The sequence below is a fragment of the Felis catus genome, chromosome D4 (assembly GCF_018350175.1).
Source record: "Felis catus isolate Fca126 chromosome D4, F.catus_Fca126_mat1.0, whole genome shotgun sequence".
Classification (NCBI taxonomy): domain Eukaryota; kingdom Metazoa; phylum Chordata; class Mammalia; order Carnivora; family Felidae; genus Felis; species Felis catus.
In genome coordinates, this window is record NC_058380.1 from 83,956,930 (window position 1) to 83,973,133 (window position 16,204).

General features: G+C 39.7%; 2 protein-coding genes across 6 annotated transcripts in view; both read right to left on the reverse strand.

The window, feature by feature from the left end:
- SCAI (suppressor of cancer cell invasion) overlaps positions 1-2,529 on the reverse strand; it is a 157,174-nt gene extending 154,645 nt beyond the window's left edge. For 2 of the 5 annotated variants that reach the window (XM_045043270.1, XR_006588948.1), the window contains exons 1-2: positions 2,361-2,528; positions 1,592-1,636 (exon numbers count right to left, since the gene is read on the reverse strand). In XM_045043270.1, coding sequence (XP_044899205.1) covers positions 1,592-1,636; positions 2,361-2,413 — 98 coding nt within the window. In that variant the 5' untranslated portion in view covers positions 2,414-2,528. Of the gene's footprint in view, positions 1-1,591; positions 1,637-2,360 lie in introns of all 5 variants that reach the window. The other 3 variants (XR_002737663.2, XR_002737662.2, XM_023242707.2) reach the window with 2 other exon arrangements.
- A 3,543-nt stretch (positions 2,530-6,072) lies between these two features.
- The window catches only part of PPP6C (protein phosphatase 6 catalytic subunit), a 35,313-nt gene continuing 25,181 nt past the window's right edge, over positions 6,073-16,204 (reverse strand). The window contains exons 4-7 of the mRNA XM_003995865.6: positions 15,352-15,493; positions 10,105-10,184; positions 9,665-9,874; positions 6,073-8,793 (exon numbers count right to left, since the gene is read on the reverse strand). Of these exons, the coding sequence (XP_003995914.1) occupies positions 8,545-8,793; positions 9,665-9,874; positions 10,105-10,184; positions 15,352-15,493 (681 nt within the window). The 3' untranslated portion in view covers positions 6,073-8,544. The remainder of the gene's footprint in view (positions 8,794-9,664; positions 9,875-10,104; positions 10,185-15,351; positions 15,494-16,204) is intronic.

Below are 16,204 nucleotides of genomic sequence, written 5' to 3' on the forward strand. Positions count from 1 at the left end.
TTTATGGCCGCACATAGCTACCATATTGAACAGCACAGGCCTAGAGTGACAAAGGAACTTTAACTGACAGCATTTCCACCGTTACTTCATTATCTACTTACTGTTGAGGTTTTCCGTGTACTAACATCAGTAACTTACCAAGTATTAACTATGCCAGGCGTCCTACTGGTCCCATCCTCACTACTGTAGCTTATTTTCTCTCTAGGCCTGTATCTGTGAAAAAGAACCCTTCTAATGACCACACAGAACTGCTACATAGTATCTGACATGTGGAATGCACACAAAAAAGTTTGTGGGATGGATGCATGCTCTTCTTCATTAGTCAAGGGATAATTCAGTTGTTTGTGGACTCCTTAAGCCCCCTGTTTCTATTTCCCTATGGTTTGTTTGTTTATTAGACTCTACATACTATGTACAATGATAAAGGAAAGAAGCAGTAAGAAAATCTATTTTCAATTGTATGTTTATTAGAGGCAGTATAGTATAATGGGTAAGAGCTTAAGCTCTGGAGCCAGATCGCCTGGATTCAGATCTGGTTTCTATCATTTATTAGATGAGTGAGTGATCTTGGCCTCTCTGTGCCTCAGTTCCCTCTTGTGCAAAACAGTGATAACTTATGATACATACTTCCTTGGGGTGTTTCAAGATTACAGAAGATATGGGGCTCCTGGGTGGCTCAGTTGGTTAAGCATCTGACTTCGGCTCAGGTCATGATCTTGCAGTTCATGAGTTTGGGTCCCACATCGAGATCTCTGATGTCAGCACAGAACCTGCTTAGATCGTCTGTCCCTGTCTCCCTCTCTTTCTGCCCCTCCCCCACTCATGCTCTTCCTTTCTCTCAAAAATAAACATTAAAAAAAAAGATTACAGAAGATAACATATATAAAGCACTTGCACATAATACTCAGCACACAGTAGATGCTCAATAACTTTTTAAATATATTTTATTTATTTTTTATAAGTAAGCTCTATGCTTAAGGTGGGGCTCGAACTCAGGACTCCAAGATCAAGGGTAGCACACTCTACAGACTGAGTCAGCCAGGCGCCCCAAACATTAGCATTTTAAACAGAGCTGGTGGAGAGGGTGAAATTACAGCTAAAGAAAAAAACTAAGGGAGTGCCTGGGGGGCTCAGTCAGTTAAGCAAGGGACTCCTGATTTCAGCTCAGCCCATGGGTTTGTGAGATTGAGCCCCATAGGGGCTTTGTGCTGACAGTGCAGAGCCTGCTTGGGATCCTCTCTCTCCCTCTCTCTCTGCCCCTCACCTGTTCACGTGTGTGCTCTCTTCTCTCTCTCTCTCTCTCTCTCTCTCTCTCTCTCAAAATAAATAAACTTAAAAAAATAAAGTAAAAACTAAGATTTCTCAATTACCCATGTCTCTTTCCCATATAATCTTACATACATACACACAAATGGTACAGGGTAGTACTTTGAACTCAAAAAGAAAGACCTTGAATGCAGTTATATTCGTTAAGGAAAGGAGCTAAATAAAAAACTTCATCTACCGACCGTGTGTAACTATGCAGTATGGCATAGGTGAAGCCAAGCAAATGGAAAAACACGAAGCAAAATAGGAAGGCATTTTGCCTTACCTGCTTTTCCGTTTTCGAGGTGGTTTCTCCACCGTGCCAGTCAGTCTACAGACCAAACAAATAAGATGGTAACTAAAAGTAATATACAAGAACACATCTCCTGGCCCTACTGTGCCAGTCAAGAACTGAACGTACCACCACCCTCTAGGACCATAGGCTCGCTAGGCTCATACCTGACCTTACAAATGCCTTATGCTCTCTGTTTCCCCTATTTACCAAGACCGAGCAATCCTGGGACTCACAGTTCCCCTAATGTCTGCTCTGCCCAAACCCTGCTCTCCCTTCTAGTCCCTCACTCCATTCTCAGCTCCTATTCGTCACAGCCCCGCTCCCCAAAACCACCCACCTCCACCTACTCATTGTCTGCCTCGTCACCCCCGCAAGCCCCTCCGGCCTCCCCTCTCCGGTGCCCACCCCCTCCCGAGCGTGCACTGCCCCCCTGAGCCCCGCCCCTCCAGGCCCCGCGCCCCCCGCATTCCACGGCCCTTCCACGGGGCGCGCACGCCCTGCCCCTCCCTGCCCGGCGCCCCCAGCCTCACCCCTCGGCGACCCTTCCCTCACACGCCCCTCTCGTCCGGCCTCGAGGATGCGATCGCCGCCCAGCCCGCTCCCCCGCTCCTGGGCGCCCCCCGGACCCCCCCCTTCAGCCTGAACCCCCCTCCCCTCCCGGAGCCCCGAATGCTTCACGGCCCCGAGCCGCTGCCCGTGGGCCCGCTCCCGCGCCCCCACCCCATCCCTAACCCCGACCTCGACTCAGCCCCCGCCCCACCTGGGGGCCAGGCGACTCCTCGGCTGCTGGGGCTGCCGGGCTCCTCTGACCATCCGGCTCCTGCTCCGCCGCGGGAGCTGCTCCGGCGGCCGCAGGGCTCGCTCGGGAAGCTGAGGCGGCGGAGGCTGGAGTAGGCGGAGAGGCGGGAGGAGGGCCTCGCGCCTCTGCCTGGCATGCCGCGGGGCCCGCCTCCCCCGCGCCTCTCCTCGGCTCCCATTGGCTAGAACTGTAGTGTAGCCGAAAGCCTGGCGGTCGATTGGACGCTCGGGCCGTCACATCCCGCCACCTAGAGTTTGGTTGAGACTGCAGGTGGCGGCGGAGGTGCCTTAGAGACTGCTAGCAGCGCCGGGGAGACCTAAGCGCCACCGTGCGCTGGAAAGTAGAAACTGCATCTCCGGCGCCAGACACCTGCCGGCAGGTTCTCCTGGCTCTGCGTCCTGCATTCCACACACCTGCTGGCGCCCCCCAACACTGCACCACGCCAGGACCAACAGCCAAGCACTGCAATTTCCCAAACTCCTCTGGCAGGTGCGACGGTGAGGTAACTCCAAAACGAGCTTCATTTTGAACCACCTCAATGCGGTCCCTGACTCTACATCATGCTGAAATGGTCTCACAGCTCACAGATACCCTTCATTGAGGATCCAGCAAGAAAACTGTAAGAGTCTACCAAAATAAAGCATGTTTCAGATGCTCAGTCCTCTGCAGAAAAGATCACAAGCTTGGGTGCTGGCTTCCAAGAAAGCAAGAGATTTTAAAAATTACCATGAAAGAAAAACCATCACTGCAAACAGAATTGATGCCATAACTAAAAGCAGTATGTTCCATTTTGGAAGGGCTAAACAGAATTGATCCTTGAGTGTGTGCTAACCGTCGTGTGATACTGCAGATGATTGTAAATTCAATGCCAGCTAATCAATTTAAAAATAAATTTTACTGCATTTGTCGACAGACCAAAGCATGCAAGACTACCAGCACATAAGCACAGTATGTTACTGTTCATCTTCTACATTAATAAGATCATCCTTGAAAATAAGACATAACTCGTTAACATTTTATAAAATTGCTCCCTTTAATTAAATGTATTCTACAGCCTCTCTAAATTCCATGTGAACAGGTTTTTGTTGTTGTTGTTGTTGTTGTTGTTGATAGATCTATTTGGAGCTGGGAGGAGGCATAAAACTTTCTCTTTTCCTATTTCCTATTTATTAGAACATGTTTTATGCATCAATCATGTGACAGCCTAGAGTAGATCACACCACCAGTTTGGGGACAAATCTCTCACAGACCCTCACAAATGGCAAAAATTAGGATACTGGTTTTTCACAAAACCAAATTTATTTGGCATAAAGGGCATTTTTATTGAGATGGCCTTTTTTTTAACATTTCATGTTAAAAATAATATTCCTTCTACAAAACAATGATGGTAAATCGTAGGGGGGTCGGTTAAAATGGCTTTGACAAGAAAAACATGTCGAACATCTGTTGGTTTCCCCAAATTAATATTTTATGTAATCCCCAAATCAACAAACTACAGACAGTCTCAACGTCAACAAACCAGAAAGGGAAGGGGGAAAAACCAGAAATATTTTTCAGATAAGACTGTGGCAGGTGGGGTCTGATTCCAGGTAGGATCACCAACTCACTAGAAGACTAATTTGGAAATATCATGCATTACATTACTTAAAAATAGGGATTAAAATCCCATGTGGTTTTCAAGATCTTTCATAATTGACCAACTCCTCTCTGATACATGGTTCTGCCAATAGAGCTGCAGCTTTTCATTTTTTATGTCTTCCCAAGAGGTACCCTCAAGTCCCATCTTCATGTCACATGTTAAGTTCTAGTAATCTCCGCTTCTGTGTTTTTACTATATAAGAAACGTATATCCCATCATTCCAGTTCACATTTAATTCACACTTCCTCTTTTAAGCCTTCCCCAATTTATCCTATGTCAAACACTTCCTTCTCCAAATTTGTTGTACTTCCAGAAGCCTCACTATATTAGCAACTATCTATTGCCTTAGATTACTCTTACTTCCCAACTACATTTAATTTGGGCCAGGGACCAGGTGCTTTATGTGTGCTGTTTTTAATCTGGAGGTTAACCCTGTATGGTATTCTTATTTTAGACACAGAATTTTAGGATCTAGAGAACCCAACTCACTCAGGGTCATACAGCTACAAAAACCAATTATGCTTAAGATGGCTTAAGAGGGTTTAAGATGTACTCTTGCATATCCTAAAGGAGTTGAAGTTCCAGCTCTCCTATGCAACCTTGGACAAGTTACCTATCCTGTCTGTTTCCTCAGCTGAAGGGGCAGGAGGGCAGGGCACAGAAAGAGGTAATATAGTCATAGAACCATAGTAAAGGTAAACACAAAATAGGGCACATACATCATTTAGCTGTTAGCTATTACTGCCTGGCAGAGCTGAGTTTTTACATAGATCTGATCCCAGAGCCTATATTCTTTATGCTATTCCATTAACGCCTCCATGTATTCTTTTGTATCTCACTCCCATTTATACCCAAAAGCAGAGTGCTGAGAATAGTGGATGTCCAGGGTTTGAGTGGAACATACTTACGTAGTAAGTATTTTTGTTGATACACACAAAAAAATCTTCACAAATTTCACGCAGTTTTGAATAAAGAAAATATTTGAGTGATCCAAGTCAGAATAGTCTTACTCTCCTGAGGGTAAAAAAGGCAATCACCAACTGATTGGTAAGGAAATAGAAAATTAAGAAGAGGGGAATAAGGAACAAACAGTCCCCCAAGCATCTACTGTGTCGGGGACAGTCCCCATGCTAGGGGACTTTGCAAATGCTTCTGGGTGTTTTACTACTGTATACTTCATCAGCATGAATACACACTGTAAACACACAATCGAAAGAGTTGTGACATGTCGTGATGCATGGTTCTGGGCATGGGGTCCAGGACATAACAATGACTACTTCCTTTAAAGAACTGGAACACTTAGCTCAAAGTCAGATGCAAAACAAGAAAAAGTTTCACTTCTGTTTACTAGTCAAGCAACCAAGTGAAGGAATAAGCATTTTTTAGTTTAAATTGTGTTATATAAAATGCTAACTTTTGGTCGGGACATGCTACAGACTATGCATCAGATAAAATTTTCTGACAAACTTCCTATAATCTTTTTATTAATTTACACTGAGAGAATATAGCACCTTTCATCCAAGGAACTGAAGGTGCTTTACAAACATTAGCATTTAAAAAACAATTACAGTTAAAAATCTGGATTCGTGCTGTTAAATCTCTTCGACTCTAGATACACAATTTTCTGGAGGCTGATAGAAAGCAATTCTATTTCTGACAACGAAAAAGGCTCAGAAAGAGTTCAGATTTGCTTTCACAATACAGGCATTTCCAAAACCTGGTGCTGGGCTCACAAAGCAAAAACACACAAATCTTAATGCAACGAACAATATTTCAAACCTTATTTCAAAAGCAAAACCCAGGGTTTAAGACGTCACAATCTTCCAACAGTTCTAGTCATCCAGACGGAGTAGGAGCTGATGCATGTTGCATATGAGATGTGCTCTTGATCCAGGCTTTTTACGTTCACACCCAAATGAACACATTTAAAGTGGTGAGATGTTTCAGAAAAAAGCATTAACCTATAAAAAGCTAGCCAAGAGCATATCAGGAAGAGGGGAAAGGGAGTCATTGGCAATTAAAAGTAGACAGTTCTCACTAGAGCCTAGGACACTTTATTAGAAACCAAGTATATCATCAGCAAATAAAAATAGTTATCACCCCCATTAATACAACATAAAGGATTTTACATTCAGCCTAGATACAGGGAGTAACAGATCCTCCTGCCTACAAATCTATGACTTGCAAGTATCTTCCACTACATGATTACTCTATATCGTACATAGCCCTTATTTAGTAGAGGGATCCAAATATTCCTTTTAGGCTTACAAAGTCCAATACATTCACTCTCTCTTCCCTTTACATGTCTAATAGTAAAAACTATTTTTTTTTTCATGCAAAAAAGCCGTTATTCAGCTGAAGAGAAAAAAATCAGACAAAATAGAGATGGCAATTAAGGAATGGACAGATTATTATTGGCACATGCCCAACTAGTGACAAACAAATGCAGTACACCATGACTTAAAAATAAAGGTCACATTACAGGGATAACTAAAACAACTACATCAATCTGAGCTAGGGAGTGTCAAATGGGAAGGGAGGGCTGAGGTTACCGATTTTATTGATACAACTTAAAAGCAGAGGAGCAAGCACTTAAATACAATTTATGGTAACAGAAAAAAATACTGCAGAGAGCTGTTCAAAGACCACACCAAGTTGTCTGTATCATTAATTTCCAGTGTTTCACAATTAGTAAAATACATAGCTACATATCCCTGTAAGATAAAAATACCTTTCCCCCTGAATTACACTGGGGTCAGGGCAGTAACACAAAGCTACTGACCCAACAGTTCAAGTGTGTGCAGCAAATGTCTTAGCCACTTCTTTCATATAGCTATACAATTAGAAACTAAACAAGGAGCTAGGTGGTTGTGGAAAAAAACAAAAAACAAAAAACAAAACATTATTGTGCTCATTTAATAAAAAAAAAAAAAAACCCTGATGAAAAATTATGTGCCAAGAAGCTTAGACTATAAAGATTTTTTATTGCATTTTTAGGTAACCTGGAAGTTCTTATCCTGAAGGGGAAAAGTTGGTTTTCAAAACTACCTGAACAGATACTAAAGTGCTTTATTAACTGGCTGGCTTCACAAACATTTCCTGGAATGACAAAAATTAATTATAGTAGTAAAGGGATACCAACTATTTCACAAAATAGTAAATTCCCACATCACTTATGACCAGAGTCATAAGAGACACTGGAACACTTGTCCTTATTAAGTGGACAGTTGCATATAAAGAACTGATCATCACACCCTTTGGATATTCAAATTACTTACACAAAGCCGAAACATGGTATCACAGACCTTTACAAAAAAAGGACAATTTGTTTCTTCCTACACTTTTTTAAATTTTGCTTCCAATTACAGTTCACAAATACAAGAGTCCTGACTTTTCAACCTTTCCAGTTGCAGTTAAAAAATGAACACTTTCTAAAAGTTAAGGTCAAGTGTTACAACAAGAGAAGAATGATTCCCATTGAAAAGTATACAGATTTTACTTAATGATACTCATGATAGATTGTAAACTGGATCGATCACATTCTACTCAACTGGTATCAAATGAACACATCAGCATTACAAGTATTAAATGTTTTTCTATTACTCTAGAGAATATAAACCAAAACATTAATATGGCAGTTATGTTCTTTAGGCACAGTTTAGTGATTTTTATTTTTTTAAATAAATAGTATTGAATTTCAGTTGAAGTTTTAAACTCAATAACCAAAGGGTCAAGAATTCTGATCAGGAGGGGGGGGAAAAAGAATAACTTTAAACTAACAATGTAAGCTGTTTAAAATTTCTAACACTTTAACCTATCTGGGTTTTATTTAAGAGTACTTTATTAAAAAATACAAGGAATCTGAAAAAAGATCAATACAATTATCTTACTGTACAAAGTCATATGCTGTAGCAGTTTTAACTAAAATTTAAAAACACAACAAGGAGGGCAGCCCTTTAGACCAATTTATTTTATATCCACTTAAAATATCATCCAACAAAGGACAATGACGTTTACATCTGGGACAGGTATACATAACTCGAGGCATCTGCAGTCCATCGTGCCCACTGAATAACAACTTTGCTGCTGAAATTTCTTAAAACTTACCAAACTAAAACAAAAGGCTGAATGATACAAAAGGAGGAGCATTTCGGTGTAGTCTGTTCTGTCAATTGGCTTTTTAAAAAGAGGAAACACATCCTGTTTCCCCCAGACCAGTAAATAAGCAAGAGCTACATGCAGCAGTGTGAGTATTAAGACATTTCTCAAGTCTTTTCAAATGAGTCCAAGGTGGGGATGGGATGGGGGAGAAAATTGATAGAAAAACATTGCTATAGACACCGTAACAAACAATAAATTTAGATAATTTAAAATTAAAAAAAAAAAAGGCAAGAGGCAGCATTTCAGCAGCAAAGTGCTCGATAAAAAGTATATTGAAGAGGGTAATACACGAGAGTTGGGGTAAGAAGAGGGCAGAAAAATGGGTCAGCAGGATGGGCGAAGGCCTCAAAGGAAATACGGCGTCGTCGTTCTGGGAGGAATAACACGTTCTGAATCTGGAACTGCCCGGAATAACTTTGGTTCTCTTGTATTTACATCTTTGAAGACCATGATCGAAGCAATATTTCCACAACGATAGCAGTAATTAGGAGCTGACCATACTGTTACCAGCTTCTCATCAAACATAAATTTATAGCCTTCGTGCACTAGTTGGTGTGCTCTGCAGATGAGTTTTAAGTTGTTGATATGGACAAACTGCAATTTAGAAAGGTTTTGTTAAGTAACCAGCACATTAAAAAAAAAACATGCTACATCAATAAAAGAATAATATCTAATGAAGTATAAATCCTGTTACTACTAGAGTTCTCATGATTACAAAACCCATTCTACTAGTTATCCCCCAAAATTCCAGTAAGTTACACACAAATACAGCTGCTTTGGCCTAAGTTATGGAAATCATCCAGTCATGTAATTATTTAGAAGTTTCTGGACAAAAAAGCATTCTATAAGTACTAGCAGATATGAAAAAAGTTTTTATGGTGTAATAATAAGTATATTGCTATTAATATCTATCATACTGAGAGTTTAGTATGATCCTTAAAAGAATTCTGAGATTTATCGTCCTTCTTTTGTAACTTAACAGAAGCTCAGAGAACATAAATAACTTACTTAAATTATGCTGAACCCAGCTCTTTCATTCCATTATGCTGGATTACTTCCTTATATAAGCTCATCCCTACATGTGTATGTAATGTGTGTGTATTTTTTTTAACTGAAAACAGCCTAACCTCAAAAGTTGGCTTTTCACTATAAATACACATATCAAATCATCATGATGTACATCTAAAACTAATACAATGTTACACGTCAATTACATCTCAATTAAAGATATAGTAAAAATTGTTTACCTGTGTGTGTGTCTATCTTGCCCTTGCTATATTAATATTTAATTGCAAAATTTGAAAGAAAAGAAACATTTATTTTATACATATTACCAAGTGGATACTGAGGAAGACATACATGATAAGCTAGATGAGAAACAGACGGTTGTTATCTATAGCCACATAGTTCTTTATGTAGTCTACTAGCAACCAACAAACCATTTTCTCAAAAAAACTGGCTTTACCTCATTTGTGACCTTTGCGCCAAAAAGCCAACCTGCTCCTCGGGGACTGATTGCCCAAGTATCCACATCTTCAGGATCTGACCAAACCAGATCACAAAATGCTCCTTTATGAGGAATTTCCTGATTCCGTTCAATGGTTCGAATTTGATCCAGTGTTTTGATATCAGGAGATAAACCACCATGAACACACAAAATCTGCTCATCTATTAACTAGCAAAAAGGATAACAGAGTTGAAAGTGTAATAATAAACCCAGTCATATCTAAATTCATCAATGAATGCTAATGATAACAATATAATTGAGATGGCAATTGGATGAAAGTATGCGAAGTGTTACTGGCAGGAAAATACTTAAGCTTTTACAAAGATTGGCAATTGGATGAAAGTATGCGAAGTGTTACTGGCAGGAAAATACTTAAGCTTTTACAAAGATAAACTTACAGCTGCTACTGTGAGCATGTCGAAAACTTTGGTACAATATCTCCAGGCATTAGCATTTCCATATTTGGTTTGGCACTCATCTATCAAAGAAACAGAAGAGTTCTCATTAATGAAGTTCTGAATCTGCTGATAAAAATAAAGAATACTTCCAATAATAAAGAAGTTTAGCTTAAACTAGGATGGCAAATTATGACACTTATTGAGCCCTGGTAGGTCTTCCATGTAGAGTCATGAAGGAGACGAGTGTTTAACTAGTCTAAGAATGTGGTCCTGCTTTTCATTCCAGAAGCAGCCCTACAAAGCAGCTGAAATCAACATGCTATAATCAGGGAGAGCTAAATATTAAATTCACATAACCCAAAACAAATGCTTTTATCTAGTATGTTATTCACACTGGACAATTCTATCAAGCTGAGTAATTTCTTTAATGTGACCACCTTATTCTACTAGGGTAAACTAATTAGAGGACCCTTAATTACAGGAGCATGGGTAATTCCTATCTCAACATTTCTCAGGCCTAGATTGTCTCCTCTGAGATTTCTGCAAATCATGCAATGAAATACTTGAGCTTCAGTAAGTACACCTGCAGATCACTGGGGGACAGACTGCCAATCAGGTCCTTACATATTCCTAGCTGAACACTTTCTATGCTGTCTACAACAGTTAATAGGATATTCATCTCTTCTTTCAATTAATACCATGGCAGTTCTGTTCTTTGACTTCTTCCTTAATTAAAAAAAAAAAAAAAGTAACATATCGTTATTACAATGATATAGAAGACTACAGGGTATGGTCCATCCTCATGATTCTCAAAATTACATGTCTGTGTGAAGCAGGATCCTTATGTAACCTCACCATGAGAGAGAGAGCCAAAGCATAAGAGACTCGGAAAAACTGAGAACAAACTGAGGGCTGACGGGGGGTGGGTGATCGGTATTGAAGAGGGCATCTTTTGGGATGAGCACTGGGTGTTGTATGGAAACCAATTTGACAATAAATTTCATATATTTAAAACAAAAAGAAACAGAAAAAAGAAACTCACCATGAGAGCGCTAACACTGAGCTGAGCTTGCAGACAGGAATCTTGTCTTTTTCATCTTCATACATACACAAAGCATTTGGTTCACAATAACTGCTCAGTATACATTTATCAGTGTGAACTGAAGGCCCAATATAATTAATAGCTATATATGGACATTTTTACTACTTCAAAATCAATGTTAAGTTCCATGTTGACTAAAATTATCTCCCACCTGAGGAGCTCGTGGGCTTCCTGTCATTAAAACCATAGATAGGCACAGCTTGGGAACAAGAGAATTCAATACTAGATGTTATGCTGTTGTCATTTTCTTCAGTAAAGGCATCTTGATTAAAATGTTGTCTTTAAAAAAAAAGTCTTCCTTCTCTTCCTCCTTTTTTGCCTTGCATTGATAAATGTTGGTCAGGGGCACCTGGATGGCTCAGTGAGTTTAGTGTCCCACTTCAGCTCAAGTCATGAGCTGTAGGTTCGTGAGCTCAAGCCCCACATCAGGATTCTTTGTTCCCCATCTCTGCCCCTCCCCTACTCATAAGCATGCCAGTGCATGCACACATGCACTCTCTCTCTGTCTCTCTCTCTCTCTCTCTCTCTCAAAAATAAACAAACATTAAAAAAATAGACGTTGAGCAAAAATGAACTACTGGGACTTCATCAAAACAAAAAGCTTCTGCACAGAGAAGGAAACAATCAGCAAAACTAAAAGGCAACCGGCAGAATGGGAGAAGGTATTTGCAAATGGCATATCAGATAAAGGGTTAGTATCCAAAATCTATAAAGAACTTATTAAACTCAATACCCAAAAAGCAAATAATCCAGTGAAGAAATGGGTGAAAGAGATGAATAGACACTTCTCCAAGGAAGACATCCAGATAGCCAACCGACACATGAAAAAATGCTCAACATCACACATCATCAGGGAAATACAAATCAAAACCACAATGAGATACCACCTTACACCTGTCAGAATGGCTAACATTAACAACTCAGGTAACAACAGTTGTTGGCAAGGATGTGGAGAAAGAGGATCTCTTTTGCATTGTTGGTGGGAATGCAAGCTGGTGCAGCCACTCTGGAAAACAGTATGGAGGTTCCTCAAAAAAACTAAAAATAGAACTACCCTATGACCCAGCAATTGCACTACTAGGCATTTATCCACGGGATACAGGTGTGCTGTTTCTAAGGGACACATACACCCCCATGTTTATAGCAGCACTATTCACAATAGCCAAAGTATGGAAAGAGCCCATATGTCCATCGATGGATGAATGGATAAAGAAGATGTGGTATATATATATACAATGGAGTATTTACTCGGCAATCAAAAAGAATGAAATCTTGCCATTTGCAACTACGTGGATGGAACTGGAGGGTATTATGCAAAGTGAAATTAGTCAAAGAAAGACAAAAATCATATGACTTCACTCATATGAGGACTTTAAAAGACAAAACAGATGAACATAAGGGAAGGGAAACAAAAGTAATATAAAAACAGGGAGGGGGACAAAACAGAAGAGACTCATAAATATGGAGAACAAACTGAGGGTGGCTGGAGGGGTTGTGGGAGGGGGGATGGGATAAACGGGTAAGGGGCATTAAAGAATCTACTCCTGAAATCATTGTTTCACTATATGCTAATTTGGATGTAAATTTTAAAAAATAAAAAATAAAATTAAAAAAAAAGATGTTGGGGGCGCCTGGGTGGCGCAGTCGGTTAAGCGTCCGACTTCAGCCAGGTCACGATCTTGCGGTCCGGGAGTTTGAGCCCCGTGTCAGGTTCCGGGCTGATGGCTCAGAGCCTGGAGCCTGTTTCCGATTCTGTGTCTCCCTCTCTCTCTGCCCCTCCCCCGTTCATGCTCTGTCTCTCTCTGTCCCAAAAATAAATAAACGTTGGAAAAAAAAAAAAAATTAAAAAAAAAAAAAAAAAAAGATGTTGACTGGGGAGCCTAAGTAGCTTAGTTGGTTAAGCGTCCAACGGGCTCAGATCATGATCTCAAAGCTGGCAGGTTCAAGCCCCACATCAGGCTCTGTGCTGACAGCTCAGAGCCTGGAGACTGCATTGGATTCTGTGTCTCCCTCTCTCTGCTCCTCCCCTGCTCACGCTTTGCCTCTTTCTCTCTTTCTCTCTCTCAAAAATAAACACTAAAAAAAATTTAAACTTATAAAAAAAAAGTTGGTCAAATTTGGGGGTGTAGTAACATGTATAATAACAAGCTTAGAGCCAGTTGGCTTTTACTAACACCACAGTATGTACTATCCAAACTATTAACTGTCTTGCAAAAGAATCAAAAAATTTTAATTCAAATGGTACTTGGTATTTTATGAATGAAAACCAGAAGTAACTTGTAAAAACAAGTAACAGCCATCTAACTTTTCAATTACTAATAACAAAGTTATATAAACAATTATCAAAATTTCTCAATTTAATAATTCACAATGGCTTACAAATCAAAGAGTTAAGAGTTTACTTATCTTTATTTTTTAGCTTACCTTTATAATGACAAAAAAGAATCCAAAATATAAAATCCAAAACTAAAGGGTCATGAGATAAATATTTTCAAATTTCTCAATATCCACCTTAACTGTGCTTAAGGAAATTTCATGTTAATAATCTCAATAGCTCTGCTATCTTCTTCAAAGAGCTTCCTAACCTCATTTTTTTTTAAAGATTTTATTTTATTTAAGTTTGAAAGAGCTTGTGTGCACATGCACAAGACGAGGGTTGTGGACAGAGAGACAGGGAGAGAGAGAATCTCAAGCAGGCTTCATGCTAACAGCGTCAGCACCCCCTGAAAGATTAATTGATTCATGGCGCCCCTTACAGGTTTTACTTTTAAGTAATCTCTATATTCAATGTAGGGCTCGAACTCACAACCCAATAATCAAGAGTTACTGCTTTACCGACTGAGCCAGCCAGCCTCTCTCTAACCTCATTTTTTAAAACTTTCAACCATATAAAAGTTTTATAGAAGCAGATATTTTGCTTTTAATGGCTAAGTTCTGTTTCTGATCCCTGAGGTCCTGGCATTCTCTGGAGCAAGCACACGGGCAGACAAATGGATACATACATACATAATTTTACATATGTAAAAGGATATTCTTTCAGCTATGTGTATAACAGCAATTTAAAAACAACTCCAAGGTTCAATGTTAAAGGTATTAGTTTAATCAATTATAGTACATCCATACAGTGTAATATGATACAACTATAAAAATAATGTCAATGAAGTGAAAAAAGGCTGGTCACAGCATTAAGTAAAAAAGCAGGTATGTACACACACAAAAATATGTTTACAAACACACACATACACACACATACATAGAATAGGTTCTCAAACTTTCTTTTTTTTTTTTTAACGTTTATTTATTTTTGAGACAGAGAGAGACAGAGCATGAATGGGGGAGGGGCAGAGAGAGAGGGAGACACAGAATCTGAAGCAGGCTCCAGGCTCTGAGCCATCAGCCCAGAGCCCGACATGGGGCCCGAACTCACGGACCGCGAGATCATGACCTGAGTTGAAGTCGGATGCTTAACCGACTGAGCCACCCAGGCGCCCCGGTTCTCAAACTTTCAAGAGCAGAACATTCACCTTTAGCAGATTCTAGGATTCCCACTCCAAAAGGTTTTCAGTGGGGTCCAACAATGCACATTTTTAACAAGCACCCCAGATGATTCCAATAAGGTAAACTGAGGACTATACTTTGAGGCACACATCTAGAAAGATGTACACCAAAAATTTAAGAATAGCTCTCTCACCAGGGGCACCTGGTTGGTTGAGTGTCCAACTCTTGATTTTGGCTCAGGTCATGATCTCGCAGTTTATGAGACTGAGCCCCACAATGGGCTCTGTGCTGACAGTGCAGAGTCTCCCTCTCTCTCTACCCCTACCCCACTCTCATGCATGCTCATGCTCTTTCACTCTCTCAAAATAAATAAATAAGCATTAAAAAAAAAAAAAAAGAATAGTTCTCTCTCCATGGTAAGGTTCTTGATTGGGGAAAGAGGAGGATTTAAAGGTTGAGAAAGTAGGGGTGCCTACGTGGCTCAGTCAGTTGAGCCAAAGTCATGATGCCAAGGTTGTGGGATCGAGCCCCACATCAGGCTCCACACTGAATATGGAGTCCGCTTAGGATTCTGTTTCTCTCTCCCTCTGCCTCTCTTACTCTCAAAAAAAAAAAAAAAAAAAGAATCAGAGAATAGAAAGTCTTACCATAAAATCCATACACCTGTGTTATCTGTCTACTCTCATGATTTCCTCGCAAAAGTGTAATACGATCAGGCCACTTAGCCTTTAGTGCAAGAAGGTAAGTGAAGGTCTCCAAACTATAGTAGCCTCTGTCTACAAAATCACCCTGTAAAATAAAAGTTTACAGTTAGAAACAATAGCAACAATATTTTTTTTAATTATACCGAAGTGTACAAACTCAGAGACCCAGTCAAAAATAACAAAAATGAAGAATCAAACATTGAATTATTTGAATATTGGATTTTAACAAAAAATTCAAATTGAAGTAAATAACTATTTCTACTAAATGTCTGTGCTAGTCTTAGGATTCAAGAGCAGTGCAGGAACCTGCTGTGCAATTCTCTCAAGGATCTTCCCTGGAAAATCACCATTTTTCCAATTCTCTATCACCTACACTAGCAGATATTTCTAAAAGGTCATGTGTGAATCAAAAAACTTTAGATGAATTTCAAAAATCACCTTAACTGCATCAGAAAAGCTACCAAATTGAAGAAATAGTATTTTTGTAAAAGCAGATACCAAAATTATACTACTGTTCTGGGTTCAGCTTTGTATTTAACAACTGCATGTAAAGCCATACTAATTACACTTCTCATTAACGTCTTACTTGGGACAATATTAGAATAATAGGAAGACACCTAAAAGAATAGGAAAGTGACCCACAAACCTTTAGAAGGGAGGAAAATGACAGGATTCAGACAAAATTCAACAGTAACATTACATTCCAAAAGGAAACTAAGCAAATATCCACCTTAATACCAAATGTGTATATGCCTATATTCATCAATCCACAGATTAATAAACGATGAAATTGCTC